General features: G+C 47.4%; 1 protein-coding gene across 25 annotated transcripts in view; it reads right to left on the reverse strand.

The window, feature by feature from the left end:
• Positions 1-24,019, reverse strand: part of LOC138503201 (mucin-2-like) — a 1,598,433-nt gene that overhangs the window by 1,065,658 nt on the left and 508,756 nt on the right. For 22 of the 25 annotated variants that reach the window (XM_069622776.1, XM_069622767.1, XM_069622768.1 and 19 more), the window contains 2 exons: positions 12,504-12,548; positions 11,659-11,751 (listed from right to left, as the gene is read on the reverse strand). The exons of 1 other annotated variant lie outside the window; for it this stretch is intronic. In XM_069622776.1, the coding sequence (XP_069478877.1) occupies positions 11,659-11,751; positions 12,504-12,548 (138 nt within the window). The remainder of the gene's footprint in view (positions 1-11,658; positions 11,752-12,503; positions 12,549-24,019) is intronic. 2 more of the 25 variants (XM_069622774.1, XM_069622764.1) reach the window with 1 other exon arrangement.

Genomic DNA, 24,019 nt, shown 5'->3' on the forward strand with positions numbered 1-24,019 from the left:
GTGTGTGCCTCCTCTGTTGACTCGAAGAAGCACGTCCTTTCCTGGTGTATCACCTTAAGTGTAGCAGGATATAGCAGCATGTAGCGCACACCTGCTGCCATAAGGTGTTCTTTTGTAGGGCCGAACCACGCGCTCTGCTTCTGGACCATGACCATGTACTCTGGGTATATGGTGATTCTGGAAGAGTTCCTGGTGATCACTCCCCCTTCCCTTGAGAACGTCAATATTTTTTCCCTATATTTGAAGTTTATGATCTTGGCGATCAAAGATCTCGGAGGGGCTCCTGGTGGAGGATTCCTGGTCTAGGCTCTATGAGCTATCTCAAACCACAAAACCCTGGGACAGCACTGCCACCCCAATCTCCTGGAGCAACACATTTTCCACGTACCCCGTGGGGTCCTTGCCTTCTTCACCTTCTGGCAGTCCGACAACACGGATGTTATTCCATCGTGCCCTCCCTTCGTCATCTTCCGCCCTGCATTCCAGGATCTTGACTCTATGCATCACTTCCGACATTTGAGTCTCTGTTACTTCGACATCTGCTGTTCTGCTGTCATCACTCGATCCGTCAAATTACGTGCATCCTGGCGGAGGAGGCCCACATCCACCATGACTGTGTCTAACTTATTTTCTTGGGATGCCTTCAGGGCCCCTATCGCTGTGTCCTTTTTATTTTCCAGGGACGCCTTTAAGGCAGCAATCTCTTCCAATATTGGACCCTCGCTTGCACTTCCCACTTGTTGTGCGACGCTCGTTGCTGCCATTGCTGTATTTGGCTGGGGTGATTGCCTGTTGTCGGATTTCCTGGCAAAAGAGTCTATACTGGTCCGTTTACTCTTTGTTCCTTTTGACTTATTTGGCATTATCCCCAGCGCAGGCCCTTTGCTCGCCATCGTTCTTCCCAATCTTTCCCACACTCTCGAGGGGTGCCATGGCGCCCTGGTTCGGCAGGCCTATACGTCCCATCTCGGTGTCTAACTGGGTCTGGCTCCGATCTCTTGTGGCCCTTAGGTGAGTGTTCGTGGGCCAGTGGACTCTGGTCTCACACGTTGCACCACTAGTCTTGCTGTTGCAGCCAGTGCACTCCTACAGCCAGTGGTCAGGCAACAACAGCAAGTCTTCCCTTTGGTATCTTCCAATGGTGCCAGTCCGCTTCTACTGCTGTTTTAAGCCCATGGCTGCTTGCCAATTGTCGGATGGTCGTGGCCTTCCTGATCCTAGTTTTATTCTGGCTCCACTTCTTCTGTCCGGTGGTCAGGCCTCTTCCCGCCCCCATGTGGGGACTTGTTTGAGCTGATTCCAGCGGCCCTCTTCCTCAAGGGGCTGTTAGGTTATGCTCTTCGGGTTATTCTTCCTCACATGTAAGGGATCCTCCCCGTCCCAGCAATCTCTGCTTGCCCCCTCCATGGTCTCTCAATTGAATACGTGGGCCTCTAGAGAGTTATCTCTTCCAAGTCATGCCCCTGCTGGTGCTTATGGTGGTGGTAATTTCAGCAGGCCCCCTGGCTGTACCCATCACAAGTTGTTCCCCTCCGTCCTCTTCCTTGCCCTTGTGCAGTTTCTATAACCAATCTGAAACAGGGGGCTGATTCCTGTGAGCAAATGGACTGTGTCCTCCCATGTACAGGGCGCACACACCACAGTGCTGTCTATTTGTGTGCCCGCTGTTCCCAGTGCCCTGCACCATGCATTACAGTGATAACTGCAGGTGAAGAGGTGGTCCCCCACCTACCACTGTGTGCATGTTCTCGTCACAACCATTGTTGAAGATGTCAGGGGGCACTTCATGGTTGCTTCTGCACATCCTGTTCTTGTCAGTGCCTCTGGGCTATTGTTCCTTTTCGAACTGTTCTAGTGCATTAATGGGCAGCGTCCCCAGCCACCCTCGTTCGCCTGGCTTGGGCTGTAGTCTGCGTCTCTTCTCCCAAGCGCGCTGTTTCGCTTTTGGTCCCAGCGGTGTTAGGGAAGCAGGGGACTCCACCGGCACCCGCAGAAAACACTCTGGGCTGTATTCCGCCTCCCCGGGCTCTCCGGCCCTTTAACTCACAGTAAGTGGTATGATGATCACGCACCTTCCCCATATGGGGAATTGCTACTCATGCGGGGGTCGGGGGAATCGTGGCTCCTGCGGGGGGGGGGTTCTGCCCATTGCACCTCCGTCCCAGATGGCGGTCTCCCACACCCGCCTGGCACAGCTGGTATTGTGCCTGCAATGTGTGGTCGAGACCGCCCCCTGGAAGTCTCCATGATTTTTCTGGGACCGCTCCTCTTGTCCCGGTCGTTGCTGCCTCTGCAGTGTTGCTTCCCTTGGGGTCTGGGTCCCGGGTCCCCCTGGAGGGTACTGCTACATCCTGGGTGCGGGGCAGCATCCCTGTGCCTGTACCTCCAGTGCGGCCCCTGCAGTCCCCTCTAGTTCTCCTGGGCCCGGTGACTGTCGGCCCTTGTCTCAAGAACAGCTGCCCTCGTCTCACTGTCTGAGGGATGTACACGGCCAGGGTGCTCGCGTGTCCTAGAGGCGACCACACGTTTGTTGCACGGTCAAGGGGCAACCGCTGTACTCCTCCCGGAAGCTGTTAACAGTCGGGCTGCCAGCCGGTGGGGGCTCAGCGCTGTTGTTTCCCTCTGATTGTTTCACCGGCCACGCCGGTCCTCCGCTCCCTCTGTCCTTGTTGTTCGATGAGCGCTCTCACCCAGGGCGGCCCACAGTGTCCTGGGTCTCAGGCAACCCACTGTCCCTGCTCCACCTCACCGGTCTGGTCTCGTGGGGATCCCCAGCCTCACTCGTATTCCGGGCGGCTCCTCTCTCCTGACGGCTGGCGACGCGCCCCTAGTTCATGCTTCTCTCATCAAGTCAGGCCGGGTGCATCCGCCATCTTGGACATGTATCTCCGTTCTTTATATCTAAAATAATGTTCGTTTGGCGCTGCGGTTCCTTCCACAAGTTTCACTGGGTGTCCCTCAGATCTTCCGACACCATCATTTCCCAGTTCTGCCACTTTAGTCAGCGTATAAAGCCAGTAATATCGAATCTTGGACAGGATCACTACGGCCGACAAGCCAGGCCTGAGGCTTCTTATACTTGTATATCATTTGCGACACAAAAGTATAATGTTTTAATTTAGAAAGGTGCGTAAAGTTATCCACCCAATCCCCCAATTCCATTTTCCTTACTAAGCTGTTCATCAGGACCTGGAAATGTTCCTCCCAATCGGGTAGCCAATCAATTTCTTCAAATTGTCTTGTGGTTTGAACCATAAAAGCCTCATCCTTCTTAAATTCCATGGAAGTCATTCGGAGTTTGGAGGTAAGTAACGGTCCTTACCGGCATGGCGTAAATACTGTGTCCGTGCTGTCAGTAGTCCGCTAATAGAGGACTATTACGACTTTGTGGCACAAGGTTTGCGCCATGCCGGTAAGGTCATGATCGCCATGCCGTTAAAGGCACGAGAAATGCTCTTTGCTGCATCCTGAATAGTGCAGGTAGCACAACCGGCATGGCCCAATGCGGCATTAGCGGTCACCGCTAATAACGGTCACCGCTTATAAGCGGATTTGGAAGTAGCGTCATCGCACAGGAACGGAAAGGAGCATGGTGGCCATCTTTAAAAACACAATCCATTGCCATCCTCACCACGCAGGACCCTTTGGACTCTGATGTTGTTGTGAAAACATCCACGTATCACACCCCTATGCCCAAGGCCCTTAAGAAGGGAGCTGCCCGCCAGCGGAAGGAGAGATTTAAAGAGGATGACCTGGAGATGCTGGTTGGGACACTGCAGGAGCATGCAGGGATAGTTTTTTCAAGCAATATGAAGAGGGAGGCAATACTTAAAAAATTGAGATCTAGGCACTTGTTGCTGAGAAGCTCAATGCTGTTGAGAACACCCCACGCACCATCAAAGACTGTTGTAAGCACTGGGACGACCTGCGACTCAGTTAGAAATATACTCTCAGTGAACAGGAGCCAGGCAATGGGAACAGGAGGAGGTCCTAGCTCACCAATCAAGCTCACCCCATGGGAGGACAGCTGCGCCAGCATGATAGGAATGGAGGGGATAGGAGGTGTTGGCGAGATGGAGTGTGGTGCCACAACATTGGGCGATGGAGGTGAGTGTCCTAAGAAAACATTGTAATGCCAAGTCTGATGAAAGTCAACCAATATGTCAGTCCAAAGAGTCAAGCCATGGTCCAACACACACACGCACTCCCAGCAAAGTAGGCAGACGCATCACAGACACATGCAGATGCCTGCTGCAAGGCAATGCCGTACCTGACACATACCACACAAATATTTAAATGCCATGAGTCACACAGCGTGCAGGCCCAAAATAATATGCATGTCAGATAGCATTGCTCTTGGCCAACATGAGTGTCGTCGACTTATGCCTGCATAACCCACCCATGTATCAAGCAACATGCTCATCCAAACACAAATGCTTATTACCCCCAATTGTGTGGATGATCAATTGTCCAAACGTATGTATGATGCCTATCAAAACATCACTCATGCCGTCCCTCTCTTCGCCCCCCACAGGCTCGGACCATGACAGCGATGGGCAGGACGCAACCCCTGCAAAGACCACACCCCGGAAGAGGTCCCGAGATGACACAAACCGCCCTTCGTCCTCGAGGGGACAATCCAGGGGCCACCGTGCACCAACAGGCAAGACACCCCAGGTAGCCATTACACCAGTGCCGCCAAGGCCGGTAGAGGGCAAAGCACCCCTACCACCCATTGGCCATCCTGATGAATCAGGCGAGGCGCCACATTCAGAGGAGTCCTGTTTGGCTGGGGAGGTGGCAGCCACAGCACCCGTCGTTGTGGAGGACACCCAGGATGACATTTGGATGCCCCTTGAGGACAATGCTTCGGAAGTGGTCCGTACGCCCAGTCCACCGGCATCCCCCCAAATATCGTCCCTCGAAAGTGACCACACCACCACCCCGGAGCAGTCTGGTCAGGAGCAGATGGAAGGGCACTTCAGTCCCATTTTGACAAGTGTGGAGGCTGAGCAGGCTGAGCAGGACAGCCAGGGACCATCAACCTCCACAGGTGCACCCGCAGGGCCACAGCGGTCAGAACAGCTGACTGCCCTTGTGCGGCAGTTTGTCGAGGACAACAGACTGGCCAGACAGGAGTGGCGTGAGAACTTCACCTCTCTAGGCAGGCCATCACGGAGAGCACCGCCTCCATGGCCAAATCCATTGCAAATAACACCAGCCGCATCTGCGAGGAGGTCTCGGCCCTCTGCCAGGTCTTAGGCCGCATAGTGGATGCCATGGATTCGGGGCATCCGGCTTACCAATCCCAGCAGCCGGCCACACCGTCATCAACCAGTTCAACCCAGACAAGCCCACTCCGCAGGTCAGCACGTACCCTGCGCCGGCAAAACATGCCGCCACCTGGACCAGGGAGTGACAATTGATAGTCAGGGCAGCCTCATGTAGGCATTGGTGACTCAATGGGACATGTGTGGGGGAGTTGTGGGGGGAGGCGGAGGGGGGTGAGGGTGTGTGGGGGAGTTGTGGGGGGAGGGGGAGGGTGTGTGGGGGGAGTTGTGGGAGAAGGCGGAGGGGGTGACATTGTGGGGGGAGTTGCGGGGGGAGGGGGAGGATGGTGAGAGTGGTGGAGGGTTTTTGCACTTTTGTTAACATTGTTATATTTAATACACCCGTTGCGTGAAAAGCAAGACCTGAGTGGACATTCATCATTGCGCATGTGTCATTTATTCATATACAGTGCATAGTGTGCATGAACCCCCACACCCAGTGTCCTCTGTCCAACTATCATGTCACCCTCTGCTGCCATGTGTGTCAGAAATATTGTGCAATCACTGACTGGCGCACAGCACGTCCCTCCTGTGCATTGGCACCGTGATGATGTCCGGCCACATATTCTTCATCCCCTTCATCATCACCAGGTGGTAGCAGATCAATATCAGGGGGCCGGGACACGTTCCGGCGGATACACATATTGTGCAGCATGACAAATGCCATGATGATCTTGGCCACCTTCTCATGCCTGTAGAGGAGTGCCCCACCCGACCGGCTGAGGCAGCAAAATCGTGCCTTCAACAGGCCAAAGGTCTGCTCGATGACCACACGGAAACGGGTATGGGAATGATTGTAGCCCACCTCGTGCATGTTCTGTGGGTTTCAGACAGGGGTGAGGAGCCACGGCTTCAAAGGATAGCCACTATCACCTGCATGAGAGGCAATAAAAGGTAAATGTTAGTCGATTCATGATGGACAGATGTACTAGTCACACATGCCTGCAGATTATCGTTGCCCACATACACATGTCCCTGTATGTATTTTCCCCATTTTCAGTCCCTCAATGTGTCCTGTGCCATGGACTAATGGTGTGGGTTGCATCTTCAAGATGATACATGGTGTGCACTGATGTCCGGTTGCACATGCATCGTGTACGCATACAGCTGTGTTTGTGTCAAATTTATGATGTGTTGTGTTCTGTGAGATTTACTTAGAGGGAGCGTTGGCAGTAGTCTGTGCAATCTTGGGCAATCAGCGCTGATCATTCCCATGGTGACATGCAGCACTCCTGTGGGTATGGGGGCCGTGTGACATACTGTTGATTCCCTAGTTGGTTTAGTTAATGCACTCCCAGGGATGCTTGACCTGTGTGGTGATATGCTGGAGTGCTGGAGACAGCAACATAGTTCATATGCACTGCATGGTGCTGGATGGCGTTACGGAGGGTGAGGGGCGCTGATGAGTGGTGCATGTGTTGTGGGATGTGCGGTGGTTTCTTGTTAGTCATGTAGTGATAGGTGTCGACCTTACTTCATTCCTATGGGATTTGGGTGTCATGTACCGTTTGAGATGCTTTGGGGCACAGTGTTCGGTGATGTGCACATCATGCTGTCACATCAACATTGGCAGCATGGTGGTGTGTGCATCTCTTCCCCCATAAAATAAGGGTTGTGATATGCCATGCATGTGCCCCACTGTGTGCTGGTAGGTGCCTGTGGCAAGGAAGTGGAGCACAGCAACTACCTTCAGTAAAGGGGGGATGGCGGTACGTATTTCAATGAGGCTGACAATGTCGTCGTGTATCAGGTTCACAATGGTGATGGTGTCCCGGTCAGACGGTACAGGGTGTGGATCTGCTCAGGGGTTACGTTGAAAGGACTGGCTCTGATGCCAAGGTTAGGGGCTGCCTGAGTGGTAACGGTGGCTGCACTGGTGGGGCATGCTGGGCCTGTCTCACCTTCCATCTCCTCCTGCCTCTCCTCTGTGGTGCCAGCTGTTGTTGTTGTTGCTGCTGTTGTGGCAATGCAAGCATGTTCTCCAGCTCCAGTAATGCTACTATTATTGGGATCATCTTGGTGTGGGAGGGGGTGTGGTGTGTGGGTGTGCTCCTTTTGTAGTGGGCCAGATTCCATTGCCTAAGCCTGTGCTGATTGTGTGCACCTGTGGCAGTTGGGATCACTGCACATGGCGTTTAACGGTTGGTCTGCGATGCCGGTATTTACGGCATGCCGGTAACTACTTTAAATGCCTTCATGAAGCCGTTATTGTATGTCCGCTTCACTTGTGATCTCCTCCAGTTTACGGCATGCCGCTAATGATGGTATGGTGGGCCGCGTGCCCGCGCACACGCCGCTATTAGAGACGCTGTAAATTACGATGCCACTAATAGCGGTCAGGCTGGTCAGAATAGCCTGTAGCGGTAAGCGATGCCGGTAATCCTTTACCGGCATCGTTTTTCCCTTAGCACCAACCTCGGAATGACCCCCCATGTCCTTTCCTATGGAGTGAATCAGCAAGCTTGTATCTGCTTTATTTTGCTCTTATGTACACCAGTGCTCTTTTCTGCTTCACGAGGCTTCCCAAGGAAATTAACCCCAGCTCTAGGCGCAAAATGTCTATTGGTATAAACTGGGGTAAATCAAAATCTTCCTCCAAAATGTACTTTCGATCACCTTCAGCCAATTCAAATTTCTCATTGTCATGGCCTAAAGCCATATAATACTGTAGGAGCAAAACACTGACAATACAGCATCCTTGCACCGAACAGTGTGAAGCCTCCTGTTTGAGCTACATAACGAGAGATTAGTGCCGTTAATTGATTCGCCCTTCTTCTGCGGTCTTTAATGCACTCCTTGTATCCCTGTTTCGGCTCCATACGTATACCCAGATATCTATATTGCTCAGCATAGTGAATCCAGTGGCCTTCTATGTTTAGTGCTACTCTCCTGACCTCCTTTTTCCCAAAGAAGATCACCTGTGTCTTGTTACTATTAATAGTCAGCTCATTTTCTCTTGCATCTGCCCATAGCTCTTCTGCCATCCTTTTCAAGCCCCTGAAGGTGCGGTCCAAGATGACCAAGTCATCAGCATATGCTAGTGTAGAACAGCATTGACCGTCCACCCTTGAAGGACACATTCCTACTCTATCCAGGGCTAGAGGCAGATCAGCCATGTAGAGGTTGAACAGTAAGGGACCACAACCACATCCCTGCTTAACTCCCCTACAGCTGGCAATCGGGGCAGTTAAGGTCCCCTCACCGTTCAACCTCACTCGGACTGAGTTGCTCTCATGAAGCAGCTTTACGAAATAAAGAATGTAATCTGGGCAACCATAGATCTTCATATGTTATATGGCATTTGCATAGCGCCTAGTGCCATTGGTATGGCCTCAAATCGCTGTGGGTGAACGCCCTTGAAGGACTGAAGTCTGAGGTATGAGAATTAATAAGAGAATTTTATAATATGTGGGCTCATTTTAGCCAGTATGAAAGTAGGTAGGGGCGACTAAGTCCTTTCTAGCGACCCATGGAAATCTGGCTAGTGGATGGGTGCTGAGATGGGCTGTCTGGAAAGTAGGCGAGTCAAGGAGACTGACTGTGTACCCAGCTAGACCACATTTATTTGTGGGACTTAGTATGCATTCTAGTGAAGGAGGAGATGTGCAATGTGAGTACCAGTAGTGGATTGTTGCAGATGTATGCAGGTGGGTGGTCATGCCCTGGGAAGGACACAGCTATCTTCCATTGAGATGAGTGTGAGACGTACCCGGGAGTCATGGCTGGTGTGTAATTTCGATGAATTAATGCAGATCATATCATGCAGATCGACTGGAATACTTTCTGAGCGGGCTTGGTACTCAGTATTGTCTTGTCTCCTCAAATGATTCATCGAAGCCCTTACTTGCCTGTCTGGGGGCGATAGTTAACCCATGAGTTGGACTAGGTCTGTCAAGATGCATAAGGGAAGAGCCAGGTCTTGAATGCCTTCCGGAAGATGAGGTGGTATTCAATGCGGCAAATGCTAGAAGGGATAGAGTTCCATATGATGGGTGTTTGGATGGAGAAAGTCGATCCCCCTATGATAAATGAATGTGGAAGGAGCAGACTGGTAACAGAGTGTCCCTGTAATGCCTGCTCCACACATGCCTCAAGCTAGTCCTGCTCCTACGCCTGGAGTATGCAGGTCTGTGCCGAGATTCTATGAAATGTTCCCTGTTTGAGGAACAGGAAAGGGATCACATATTCTGCCTCTATTCAGCATTCATACTGCAGAGACCAGGACTGCATGGCCACTAGAGAAACCTTCAGAAAATTCCAAGCAGAACCACTGCACTACCTACCTGGTGTGCACGTCTCTTAAACCAGCATGCCCGCATTCTTCCCAGGTCCTGTGCATTCCTTCTCATGATGTCACATTCCTGAAGACAGTCTGTGATACGCTCCATCCCCTAGCACTCAACTGTACATTCTGTTTCTATTAAGAGGTCAATGTGGCCCCCTCAAACCTTTGGCTTTGCCGGATCCTTAGGGGCCAGTAGTCCACCAATTCTCTTCCCCCTTCTCCACTGCATACCAACTGTGGGCTGGAAGCTCCTGGAATGGACACGACCCAGCTGCACCCCATCTGTTTCACAGAACAAAACAATCAGGAGGACCTGGGTCGCTGCTGCTCCTTACATAATTAAGGGAAGGGTTAGAGAAAACTCCTGTGAAAATATTCGGAGGATCATCGTAAGCATCATAAGTGAGGATTGCAACAATGGTGGGGTCCAAGGGTAATGCATGCTCTGCTTCCTTGTGTGTGTGTGTGTGTGTGTTTTGTACAAGTCATGCCCATATACAAATGATGATAACATTAGACCTCTCAGGTAGAACACAAAACACTTTCTTGTCACGCATATACCACTCATTATTTTATAACTAGAAAATGGATCTCTGTGGGTATGGGAATGGGGGGCTTGGTTGCTGCTTTGACTTTTCCCATTTGTAAAGCTAGAAGTGGTCAGGTACTCTGAGAATTATTGATAACTCTCTTGTCTCCTAAGAATGCAAAATCTGTGAAGGAATTTAGGGCCTCATTACACGGACGGCGGTAAGGGTTAACGGTCACCGTTAATGGTACCGGTGACCGTTAACCCTTACCGCCTTACTACGAGGTCCCTTTGCGGGCTGGAGACTTTAACGCCTGCTTTTTGCAGGCGTTAAAACCCAACCCGCAAAGGGACCAGGGTGCTAATTATGGTACCACAATTTGCAGTGCCGTAATTAGCACCTTCTCCATTCCCATTATGCCCTATGGGACAAAAATGGGAATGGGGAAGGGCAATGGGGGAAGGGGGAATTACCGCCCTACCAACCTTGGAATAGGGCGGTAATTCCCCTTTCCTCCAAGGCGGTGCCAGTATTTTACCGGCATGGACCAAGGTGCTAATAGCACCTTGGTCCACCGCCGTCCGTGTAATGAGGCCCTTAGTGTTTCGTTCAACCAGATCCAAACCTTAAAATCAGAATCAGTTTGTTATCAAGATTATACTTGTTTAAAGTGATAGAAAATGATACGGTAACTTTCAGCATCAGGAGTCTCTTGCAGGTTATTTATTTATGTATAACATGTGCATTGTGCATATTACAATATTACTTGTCTCACAGCACAAGTTGCTCAAGATATGGACCGTAACAATACCCAAAGCAGGAAAACATGAGAATCAAAATGGAGTTCGGATCGCAGGAGAAGAGCAGAGCCTTGATGTCTTTCTTCAATTAATAAGCCTCAGATGGTGCCAGAGATGTTGTTCCAGAGTTTGGGGGTGTGGGCGGAAAACTGCCTCCGGGATAGGGACGCAGGAGTATCTAGAGAGATTGGGCCATGCATTTGGATTTCAGACAGAGTTTGTTTCTGAATCAAGTCAGTGGATGGGAATCAGGGCAGGGATGACGTGCTCTCATTTCTTATGTCCAGGTTCATTAGTGGTGGTACTGCTCTTGATTTTCTCAAATATGCCCAATATGCATTCTAGTTGTGACCATCAATGAAATGTCGCTCCCTTCTTACACCCATTCATCCACATCTGTCCTTGCTTTTATAGATCAATTCATGGCATATCCAGCTAGTTGTGGCCATCCGTCCATTCCTTCATTTGTTCATCTTTGTAAAGCCTCCCACTGCTTCTCTTTGTTAACCCATCATTGGCTCCACTATTCATTTGGTCATAGGCTCATCAAGCCTCTCACCTTTAGCCGTCAAACTGACTTCACTTCCATACTAAGATCCAAAGCCCACCACCCATATATAATCTGCTGTCTCCAGCACCCAACATTTACAGTTCCAAGCACCATAAACAATCATCATCCTTACAAAGTATAATCTGATGGAACTTGCAGTTACCTGCGAGACTTGTTGTTGGAACTAATAATGTTGATGGTTCTGCTGTCATCGTTGTTGTTCTTGCTGCTGTGTGCGTTGATTCTTTTGATGACACTGTCATAGACAACCATATTTATTAATTATGATTATCATTATTATGGCATTTATTGAGCACGTACCTAGCTTCGAGAAGAAACGGAGAACTTTACAGAGGTATACAACAATACAGATGCATAACGGAGCAATGTACAGAGGTATACAACAGTACAGATGCATAAAGGAGCGCTTTTCAGAGGTAACAACAGAACAGATATACAGCGGGGAGGGTAGGACACAGAGGGGCACAGAGGAGGAGTACAGCTGTACCGGGTGGCGGGGAGCAGAGTGGCGGGCGGCGATTCTCAATGTGTATTTTATTGTTTCTACCAATCATTTATTCTTACGTCGATGCACCATTTCATACTCCCCAGCCCCTGCCCATTTGTTCATATTTATCCATACTTTTTATGACCCTGCACCATGCTCCTTTAACTTCCCATAATCTCTCTGTTTCTTCCTATGCACTGACCTCCGTCAGTCCATTCTTCTATAACTCGACTGGAGACAGCATGATCCTTTTCATCCGATTTCCTCCTCCAGCTATGTCATAAAAGTTTCACCACTATTCCATCCAACTCTGACTATCCAGCCATTGCTCCATATTGTCAACTTCTTCGTGCCTATCCCTCTCAAGGGCTCCACTTTTGATCAGTTTAAGGCCTAATAAATCTCTCTTTCTTACCTACCCAGCTGCCTCCACCGTCCATCATCTACATCACTGCCACCATGAACTTTCAGGACAATTATGAAGGGTAATCTGTAGTTACCTGTAATCGATGCTGTAGTTACTATTTCTGCTCCTGTTGTCATTGCTGTCGTTGTTATGATGCAATAGAAATGGTAAAATAACCACACATTAGTACACCAGTTAGAATACACCTTGAGAACATTTATCTATCACCATTTTATCTCTTCCATAAAACCTCATAGATCAATTACCAAATTGACTCTGGGAAGAGGTCGCTTTGATAGTGTTCATCAAATACATGTTAAATAGAGGAAGATATGGTGAGCTAGGTTGTTGAGTGGAGCAAGCTGGCCACACATTATTAGGGTCCTTCGCTAACTTAGTGCAGCATGAGAGAGACTCACTTGATGGATAACGAATTTCAAGACACATTCACCTGTAAATAACTGCTGCAGTGCTGGGACCATCACTCAATGTTGCATATAATTCCCTATAATATCTATGGAGCTTAATGTGACTCCTGGTTCTCTCACCCTACACTTTTAGTAATACCCCGGCATCATTATTCCAATTATTAAATACTACTGGCTAAAGATATATTTCCAAACACACCCATGGCAATCAGAAAAGGCACACAGATTAACAAAAGTATTTGGTATGTGCTCCTGAATAAAAAAATATATTAATGCCCAAATAAAGGTTTCAGCCAATTAAAATTAAACATTTCCAAGTATAAATTGTGCAAGCTGTAATCATGCAATGGGGGACACATCAGGCATCCTCACATCAGGGGCCATAGTCATACAGAAACACGGTGCAATATGTAGAACACTGTACTTTATTTACAAATTGTTAGGCCAATGTGCAAAATCTGTATGGGAGAGACAATAATAAAAGTAAAGCATTGCGTTAGTAATCAGAAACATGTTCATTATTTCAATGTAAAGTCTTTTGTGGGAAGCTTGTTTTGGTGAACAACATACTGTGAGGGGTCAGTAATGCGAGGCGGACAACCGCTTGTATGTTTCTCAGAATTAAACATTTTATTAAAAGAAAAAAATGCAAATAAATCCTCGCCAAACCTACTCTATCAGGGAGTTCCCTACCTAGTCTAAGAGTTCGGGGAATCACTCCTAACAGAAACAAACTTACCTTCACACTAAACAACAAAACATGTAAAGTAAATAATCAACGACATAAATTAATGAATAACAAACAACCAGTAATGTGGATGTCCTTCACCTGTCCTGGGTAAATCCCTTTCCCAGGATTGTTCAACGTCAATTTCCCTGTGTTCAAACGGAAGAGTAAAGTCTTGAACCAGTTCTTGTAAGTTCCATATGAAATACAAGTTCACCAAACAAAACTCCGTTGGTAACAGTTCTTCAGTTTTTAGTTGAAAAGATACGTTTCTAATTCCAGCCAAGGAAATAGCACCAATGGTAATCCTGGATGTCTTCCTTCCAAGATTGCTTTGCCACAGTTCAGAGAATAGATTAGCTACTTCTTCTATAGTTCTACAGGTGTTCATACCCTCTGCAGTACTTCTGGTATAATTGTCAGGATGCTTCCTCTTGGGTTGTTGTTCTCCTCTTAACAATCACCCTTCTACTACTGTTGCGATGGAAACAGACTCCTTAGTTCCACAGTATCCCACTACTTCAAACAACTTCAATGTGACATATACTGACAGTATTATACACAACCACACTTCTGGTATTTCTGCTTCAACTTTATAAATTAGAATGGTTAGGCATTTTAAAGACAAGACATTTCGACCTCTACAGGTAGGCAAGACACTCTTCTTTCCTATGCTCCAAGAAAAAGGCAGCCTCTTTGCCTCTTCGGTCTGCCTTACTGCCCCCAAGGATAACGTGCCTCTGCTTCCAGACTGACTTTCTCCCAACTTCAACAGTCTTAGCATTACAGGTTATTTGCTCAATCTGCTTCCAAGCACCCAGTTCCCTTCCCCAGATTTGTACACACTGTTCTGTGTTTAAAAGATATTGGGCCCCATTATAACTGTGCCGGTCCGGTAACAACAGTGCCTGTAAGCCTACCAGCACCGTTGTTACTGGACCGGCACACTACAGGTCTGCTTGCCGGAGTTGCTATACCGGGTAGGTGGGACCCTGCCGGGCACAGCGGCCACGGTAAGCAGACCTACATGGAAGCACCGCCACCGTTATTAACGGTGCCAGTGCTTCTGTGTTCCCCCTTCCCATTGAGCTCTAAGGGACCCAAATGGGAATGGGGATTAACATTTACCAGCGCCTGACTTCCCGGAACGCTGGGGTCGTAATCCCCCGGTAATTCTGGCAAGCCAGGTGCGGTAAATACTGCAAGTCTGGCAGCAACCTGTCGGTTTAACGGCACGGCTACCGCCGGACTTGTAATGAGGCCCATTGGTTCTTAGGGTTACAAGGTTCAGTCTTCAAAGGAAAATCAATTTTAGGCATACACAACCACTCTTTAAGGTAGATCTTCAACCTTAAGCGTCTAAGGTTTTGTAGTCCCACATATTAACACGGAAGGACTTTCTACTCCACTAAGGAATCACAATAGGTCATACGCGACCATCCTGTGATGCTGTAAGATCTTGTAACACATGTGAAAGTCGCTTCAGAGTTTTCGGAGTACTTTAGAAAGTGTTCCCTGCGACCTCTCCGATAACATTTAAAAGTTCGACAATGGGAAATGAAAGGCGTTTCTTCACATGCGAGCACTGTAACTTTACTAGAAGTGCGTGTGATACATTTCCATTGTAAAGAATAGCTTTCACAATGACAAACAGGTTCTACTCGCTTCTGCTCTTACTCAAGCCACTTTAGAGCTGGTAACAATTACCAGCAAGGGTTTAAGAGTGTAACTGAACGCCAAGCTTCACTCACCGGCTCCAGGAACACTGAAGTTGTGGACTGCTTCACCTTCCCAACTTCTTCTTCTTCTACAATGGCTTTAGGCACACTTGGGACCCACACCCCTCTGCAGCATGGGTGTCTCCGGTCCGGCCACACCAACTGGGAGTCTCCTGCACTCCTCTGTCCCTCGGCTTACTTCTTGCTACGGGCCTCAGCCTTCAGCACGGTCACGGCTCTGCAATTACAGCCACTAGCCACACCTGGGAAGACTTTCACTCTCAGCACGTCTCTCTCAGTGCAGCCACGGCAAGGCAGGGTTTGTGAACAAAGAACCAAATTTGCAGGTGAAATATGCTGTCGCCACATCCCAGCGTCCCGTAAATCATCACACTTCGTCATGAACTGCCATCCTTGCTCTTCTCCTTCTGCTACTTCTGCCAGCCTTCCTGCTCCTGCTCCAGCTCCTCTCTCCTTCTTCCTGCTGCAGCCTTTTATGCCTCTTAGGTAGGGCAATTGATTTCAGGTGCAGGCCCTTACTGCTAATTCTATGTCAAGACAGGAGGCACGCATTATGCTTGACTTTCTTTAATACTGCAACTCACAACATTTCAAAAACTGAACATTTAAACTCAACCTCTTTTGTTTTGCTACTAAACTAAACGAAAAGTTCAAGAGTTTAAAGGGTTCAACTAAAAACACTACAAATCCCCATGAGCTCCTTGTCCATCGTATTCCTAAGGCTCCCACTGACCACCTATCAGAGTTGGGGTCCAATATAAATAGTCTCTGATATGGGTCCTTTCCTCGTTCCTTTTGCTGCAGCTCACGAGATAAGTGAATTTCACCTTATATTTTGCTGTCACGTGTTTCTGTGGGAATTACTTCAGAATAGAGATATTGTAATGAATGTTGACCCTAGCGGGGCTAGCATGTTTAGTTGGTTGCACTGTTTTATTTTTATTGAAAGGATTGTCCTCGTATTTCACGCGTGCTCCCACGCGCCCAATCTATTAGATCTCTCCCGAGTTATACCGCTCCAACCTCCTCAGAGTGAACGCGCCCTCATCAGGCAGCCGGCCCCGCTTTCTCCTCCCACTTTCTCTCCCGTTCTCTGTGCCCCTTAGCACCGGCAGCAAAGGAGACAGCATTAGGACCCAGAGGATCGGGCTGCAAATCGCGCCTTTCCCGACATCCTCTGGGTCCCCGCTTCAACGCTCCATACTAACGTTCCAACTGAGAGAACAAGACACGCTACGTTGCAGCAGGAGAGAGGGTAACCAACTCAAAGTTAACAAAAAAAAAGAAAGAGAGAGTAAGATTTACAGAACCGCTGCATGTCCGGTCCTGAACTCTTTGGTCCGCAGAGGCTGCTGAACCCCACAGTCTCCCAAGAAGGTGTGAGCAACAACTGTTCTAACTTACAGCTGAAGTTCCAACCCCCTCAAGGGAAAGGGGAAGTGGAGAAAATAACAAACGGCACAGATAGCTCTCTTCATACAGGCAACAATCTGCAGAAAGAGAATAGAAAACAATGATTACTCTCTCATCAATTTCACTGGTTTTCACTGAAACCCCCAAAGAGATTTTTCATACCTGTGCATCCTCTGCAACTTGCTCAGAGGATAACAAATGTGCTGTGTTTAAACTCTTCAGTCATTATAATTATTGAACTTCCAAAAGAATCTTCTTTCTTGCTCAGAAAGTCTTTTGAATATCTTATATTTAAGAAAATACAATTTAGACTTCCTTTGAGTGACTTTTAGTCCAAAGTTATTCACCAGCAGTTAAAAGAGTCACAAACTTGCTGTCATCACTTCTCAGTAACTTTTGAATATGTGAAAATGAAGTAGAATTATTGTCTGTGTTTTAGTGCTTGCTTCTCTTGTTGTTCTTTTTAAGAGATTTCTTGACTAGTGTATAAAGTCACTTTTGAGTGAATGAATGTGATGTTACTTTGAATGGATTTTCTTTAACATCGAGGATTTACTCCTAGCATCACAGTAATATTCAAACCCGAAAAAAATACTTTAACCTGAGTTCTACTTCCTGCTCAGCTTTTAAAGATTACAAATCAACACGGTCTCACAAGCGTCCGTCAGCTCTTTTTCTGGAATTAAACACTGACACTACAATAACTAAATTTGCGCACGCGCATAAATAACTTAATTCCTGACCCACATAGGAATGTTAGTCATCGCGCATGCGTTAAAAAACTAACTTGTATTCTATGTTCGCGCATGCTCATTGTTTAATGCCTGACCTTAATTAGACTGTCATCGCGCATGCTCTAAAGAGACTAGCTCATATTCAACGCTTTCAATTTATGAGCACGCGCGGCTCATTGCAATGTCGAAATAACTAGACTGAAATCAAAAGCGAATTCACCACAAAAAAATATCTGTCAAAATGTTGCGCAAACGTAACCTTGACTTTCACAATACTCAGAGTTTCCTCCAAATGCTAACTTCTGACACATGCGCATTTATTCCCGAAAAATAATGAACACCCATTAAATCGCTATGGAGTCTAGATTCCAAACTCACTAACTCAATACCTCTGTAACGATAAGTTTAATGTTCTTTAAAATGAATTTCATCTACATGAAATGTCAAAGACTAAAACACATTCAGGAAATACTTTTCAAGAGTGTTTAGTCGGTCAAATTGCATGTATGTTACTTCAAAAGACCTTTCCTAACTAAATACCTAAACTAAGAAGTAACTCATATTTCATTAATGCCTTTTAAGACAGTCACAGAATCATAGTTGTATCTACTTGCGAGGAAAGCTTCTCCAAACAATTTCTCAAAGTAAGAAAACAAACGCTCCCACCGGATGCTTCTGGTTGTCTTGTCCCACGCAGGAGTTAATCTGATTCATCAAGCTGAAGAGTAGGAAAACATATTTAACTGTATTGAATAAACTTATTTAGTTCAAGAAGGGAGAGTTTAAAATACAGGACCTTCCTGGGACATACTGGACAATGAAAGGCAGTTTAGAATGTTACCAAGTTCATCTAGTGATTACCTGGACCAATCACCTCCCAGTCCCTCTCCTCCATGTTGGATTGGGTTATTACTCTCACTTTGTAACATAGTAGTTAAGGCAAAATAACACTACTCCAAAACAACAGATTCAAGCAGAACTCTCACTCTCCCACAATCGCCACTGAACCAGACCTGACACTGCACAGCCTGATTGTTCCCATGCAGCTAGCTTTGCCAAGCTGCCCAGGCACACATGGCTCAATATAAAGATTCAAGGCTATCTCAGTCTACCTACCCAGAGTGGAGTGAGGATGAGTGGGCAGAAGAGCCCACAAAGCCTGATACAGATGTAGCTCTTAGTTTGAGAGTCCTAGGAGACTCCCTCTCTCAAGCCGCAGGGGGTGCAGCCTCTCACACAGCGACTGGACATGCTGGAAGCTATGGTTGCCAAACAGAGATCTGACCAAGAAGCTTCCAGAAAGAGACAGGCAGTCAGTCCAGGCAAAGGGACATCAGCCAGACATCCCTGTACAGGGGTTGACCATGAGGGGTGTAAGAAGGCTCGAAAGAGGCCGCCCTCTTCGACCCCCCCAGAGCCAAAAAGAAGGGATTAACTCAGCACCCCAGGAGGTGGTCGATCCAGTCAGCAGGCTCAAGAAGGCCTTCTTGACTTGATGAAATCGACAGTGCTACACTCACGACCACCTACCCCATGGACGACTAATTTGGGGGACGAAGACAGAATTTATTCTCCCTGATGATGAAGGGAATGAGGAGGAGGAGGCGACCCTCACAGAACCCCGTAATAATGACCCGGCTCCGGAAGAAGAAGATAATGTGGGTGACATGTTCGACCCAGAGGCTATCTGGCACCCCAAATCGTCAGAGTGGTTGCTGTCACCTAGAGTGGCCCTGTACATGTCTCAGCACACCAGGAAGCCGCTAGAAAAGGAACTTCTCTCAAGAGTGAGAGCGGAATGTCCATGACCCGATCTACCCGGGAAGCTTGCAGATAACCCTGATTTCGACCCGAAGATGGTAACATTTGTCACAAAGACTGCCAGGGATATTCGCAAAGGCGTTGATCGTGCTTGGGGGGTTGTCAAGATAAACTACTGGCCGGTCCCTTGGCTAAGATAATGGATCTAGCCGAAAGGGCGAAAGATACCGGAACGCCAGTGGATGCTCAGATCCTAGGTAGCTGGGCACAACGCGCAGTATGGGCCTCATTACGAGTTTGGAGGTAGCCATGCCGATTTTAGCAGCATGGCTACCCCCAAACTCGGGTCCGGGTCCCGCAAAAGGGTACTTACCGGGCCATTCCGACCTTGGAGGGCCCAGTAATTCCCTTTCGCAGGACCTGGAGCCGGTACATTCCCATTCCTATTTGAGCCCCCATAGGGCTCAATGGGAATGGGGAGGATGCTCCTGACTCTCAAAGTGAAAACAATCAACAAAGAAATCAGGTCAGTCATTGCAAAGATGACTATTTCGCTTAGCATTCTAGCCAGGATAGTGGGTCTATTAGCGGCCTCGATTCAAGCAATTTTTCCAGCCCTCTCCATTACAGAGCCCTTTAGAGGCTCAAGATCAAACACCTTCAGGGAGGAGTAGGGTACCACCAATTAGTTACCCTAGCCCAAGACGCTCTGACAGATCTTCGCTGGTGGCTCCAGAACATGGAAGCTTAGAATGGCCAAGCAATTTTCGGCGAAACTCCAGATATGATAATAGTCAGACGCGAGCAGAGCTGACTAGGGAGCCAGATGTGGAGACATAGAAACAGGAGGGAAATGGTCAGCAGAAGAATTGCTGTTACAAATAAATGGTCTTGAACTTCTTGCAGGGTCTTTCACAGTGTGCGCTTTTACCAAAGGCAAAGCAAACTGTTGCTTCTTACTCAAGATAGACAACATATTGGTGGTTCGGTACATAAACAAGCTAGGAGCGACCAAATACAAAATGTTAGCCGAACTAGCAGAAGACTTTTGGCACCATTGCCTACAACATCACATAACGATATTGCCAGAATACTTACCAGGGGAACAGAACATTGTAGCAGACTGGAACTCAAGATATCTCGTGGACTCCAGTGATTGGAAGCTTCACCCACAAATATTTGCGCAATTGCAGAAGATTCAGGGTCCCCTAGACATCTTCAGTCCAGATTGAATGCAGAGACTCCTAGGCACTTCAGCTGGAGGATAGATCTGGGGCAGTGTGGACGGACGCCATTTTACAGCAGTGGACTGGAGCAGTCCATTATGCCTTTCCACCGTTCATCATGTTAACGAGAGTCTCAGCGAAAGCCTGCACAGAATTAGCAGAGCTAGTGATAGTAATCCCGCCATGGAAGTCCCAGGCCTGGTTTCCAGAAGCAATGGAACTTTCTTATGATTTCCCGAGGATGATTCCCCACAGCCGGGACCTTCTGCACGGCCCGATTGGCCAGCCTCACCCCCTAATAGTAGAAGCCCGTCTCCACCTAATAGCTTGCAGGGTTTCAGGAAGAGATGGGAATTAACAGGCATTTCGCAGCTCGCTGCCGACTGCATCAGAGACTCCTGAGCGCCTTCCACCATCCGGAGCTATGGCACCGATTTGAACCATTGGTCCGACTGGTGCACAGAACGCAGTGTTCATCCCATTTCGGCTCCTTTAGTCCAGGTACTCAATTTCTACCTGACAGATTCCATGACGGTTGTGCATACAGGACAATCAGAGTTTACAGATCAGCGATATCAGCGGGTCATAATAGACTAGAGGGCAAACCCTTGGGAGAACACCCCGCAGTAGTCTGTTTACTTAAAGGAGTTAAGATCCAGAAGCCGCCCGAGCCCAAATACTCAGGGCTCCAAGACGTCAGAGAAATATTTCAGTTATTTCTCAGCTGGCCAGACAATAGCAACCTCTCACGGTCCCAGTTGTCGGGGAAACTAGCAATGCTGCTCTGCTTAGTGGCGTGTAGGAGAGTATCTGATGTTAAAGCATTAGAAATATACAGAAAGATTTTCTACCCAGAAGTCGTAGCGTTCAGCATAGTGAAAAGAACAAAATGCGATTCAAGAATAGTTTCCTACTCCTATTTCTCAGAGAACAAGAAGATATGCGTAGCGCAATTCGTAAAGGATTACGAACTAGCAACGGCCAATGTGAGGCCATTAGGAGTATCCCAGCTGCTTATAGCGCGTAGAATGCCATATCACGCGTTAGCCACAGCCACAATAGCAAGATGCGCCAGAGAAGTTATGCATTGGGCAGGTATATATTTATCCAGATTTGGCACGCATTCTGCGAGAGGGGCAATGGCTTCTAGAGCATTCGCAGCAGGAGTGTCCTTACAGGATATTATGAAGTCAGCCGACTGGTCTACCGAGGCAACCTTTAGGACCTTTTATTTTAAACCTGTCTCTCAAATGGTTAATAGTGCGGTAGAGAGCTTTGAACAAGCATAATGCTCGCCTTCTGTCTTGACATAGAATTAAGATTGCCCATGCTTACAGCACAGGGTAGTCTTGATTCTATTAAAGACACAAAGGCGAGCATTATATCCCGGCCAGAATACGGCAAAGAGTTTGATGTCAACATGTATGTTTATAATGTAGAAACTCACTGCCCTATTCCCACCCTCATAATTTCGTTCTTTATTTTTCATAGGAGACGAGCAAAAGACGACCTGAGATGTTAGGAGTAGAAGGGAGCGAGTTTTGTTACTCCTGGATCGGACTTCTACGATCAGTTATCCCTGCGGGCCCTGGCCCTCCCCATTGAGAAGTTAGAGCTGAAGAGACGCGGAAGTGTCAGAATGGTTTGAGAAGTTGTTATGTTTAGAGTTCGGGCAGAGGTTTGCTGCCAAAAGAAAGAGGAAAGTGCCCAGATCAGAGACTATGTATACTGTTCCCCAGGCTCTGATTGGTGGTCAGTGGGAGCCTTAGGACTACCATGGACAAGGGGCTCATGGGGATTTGTAGGTTTTTTTTTTGTTTTTGTTGAACTCTTTAAACTATTGAACTTTTCATCTAGTTTAGTACCAAAACAAAAAATGTTGAGCTTAAATGTTCAGATTTTGAAATGCTGTGAGTTGCAGTATTAAAGGAAGTCGAGCATAATGCTCGCCTCAGTGTCTTTAATAGAATCAAGACTACCCTGCGCTGTAAGCATGGGCAATCTTCATTGCCTGACACTGGCAAAGGCTGTCAGGCCTGATTGCCTGTCCTCCACTTCTACATGCTTCTTCAGCCCTCTTCTTCATCTCAGTCCCTATGGTATTCTGCGACATGTAGTCAAAGATAGCTTTTTCCACTTCTTGTAACCTTTTAAGGGTAGATTTAATTCCCTTAGTAATAGAGGGGCTATAGGTTTTAACTCTATGAGAGGAAGATGTGGTAGAGAAGACAGCACTTTCACTATTCCTTGTAGTGTACCCTTGATATTGAGGAAGACATTTGCTTTTGAGGACCAAAAGGATTCCTTCTTTTGGTACAATAGGGTTGGGTGTTACAACCTTAGGTTTTTCCACCTTAGATTTAACATGAGGTTGAGCGATATTAAATTGACAATAAGCCATAACCTCTTCTGGCATAGTGGTAAGAACCTCCCAGTCAGAGGAAAAATACTGTGTCTCATTCCACAGAATCTCCTTGCTACCTTGGGCCCTGTCTCCCCCCAGGTGATACTCCTGCAGTACAAAAGACCCAGGTTTGGGATCAGGAAGCGTCTGCCCTCCACTGGCCACCTGCAAGGAGACTGTAGGCAGGGTTTTAGTGAGGGAACTGCAGGATTCTTCACAATACCCTACTAGGGAGGATGTGACTTAAACAGATGAAATCAGCTTGCTTCCTTTTGGATTCACACCCTGTTAGCAATGTAGCCACTTGACATCAATGAACTTCTGAACATTTTGTGTTTTTTTAATTAACACAATACTACTAGATTTGCAGTGTTTTAGTGACAGCCTGTCTTCCATATTTACTACCAGTAAGACATATGGATATTGGCAAAGGGGGACTTACAAATAAGTAAAATACATGTTTTCTGCCAGGGAGAAATAGGAACCTTGCCATTGTTAAATGTGCAATGGATCGACTATCAAGAGGTAAGGGTCTACAATTTGTGGTGGACTCTGCTTCATTTGTTTGCAACACCCAATAAACGGAGGCAAATAAGGAAATATTTAGTTTGTACCCCCTTTTGCTGACAGTATGGGGTGTGAGGACCAGGAGTGGTATAAAGCGCACATTAAACGCTGGAAGGTGTAGCTCAGCCATAGACACACCTCTTAATGCCATGCAGACTCCACTCCTGTGTGTGCCCGCCTCACTGCTGGTTCCAACAAAGTGGGCCACAATCGCTCTCCAGAATGATAATGATGGATCAATAATTGTACCATTAAGCGTTCTCTTCAATGAGGCGGCTTGAGCATTGATCAAACTAATACGACTGGAGAATCTGTTTACATGAATTAAATAAAAAGTATTAGCTGCCATACCATTAAAATGTCAAATAGTAAAATCGGGACTCTGGATAAATGGTTAGGAGGATCCAGGTAGAAAGGAAATAAGAAAAATAATTGTATGTAGTGGCAAGGTACACTCGTTGGCCTTAAAAATCAAAGTAAGAATCCCTGTGTCCAATCTTTGCAACAAAAGACATTGGTGATTGGTGCTTAACACCTCATAAAGCCCCTTTACTAGAAGTGTTTTAAGTTTCTTTTTTCAGATAAATGATGGCACCAATTTATCCCACTGT

This window comes from Ambystoma mexicanum, chromosome 11, assembly GCF_040938575.1.
Source record: "Ambystoma mexicanum isolate Mex_15411 chromosome 11, UKY_AmexF1_1, whole genome shotgun sequence".
Taxonomy (NCBI): domain Eukaryota; kingdom Metazoa; phylum Chordata; class Amphibia; order Caudata; family Ambystomatidae; genus Ambystoma; species Ambystoma mexicanum.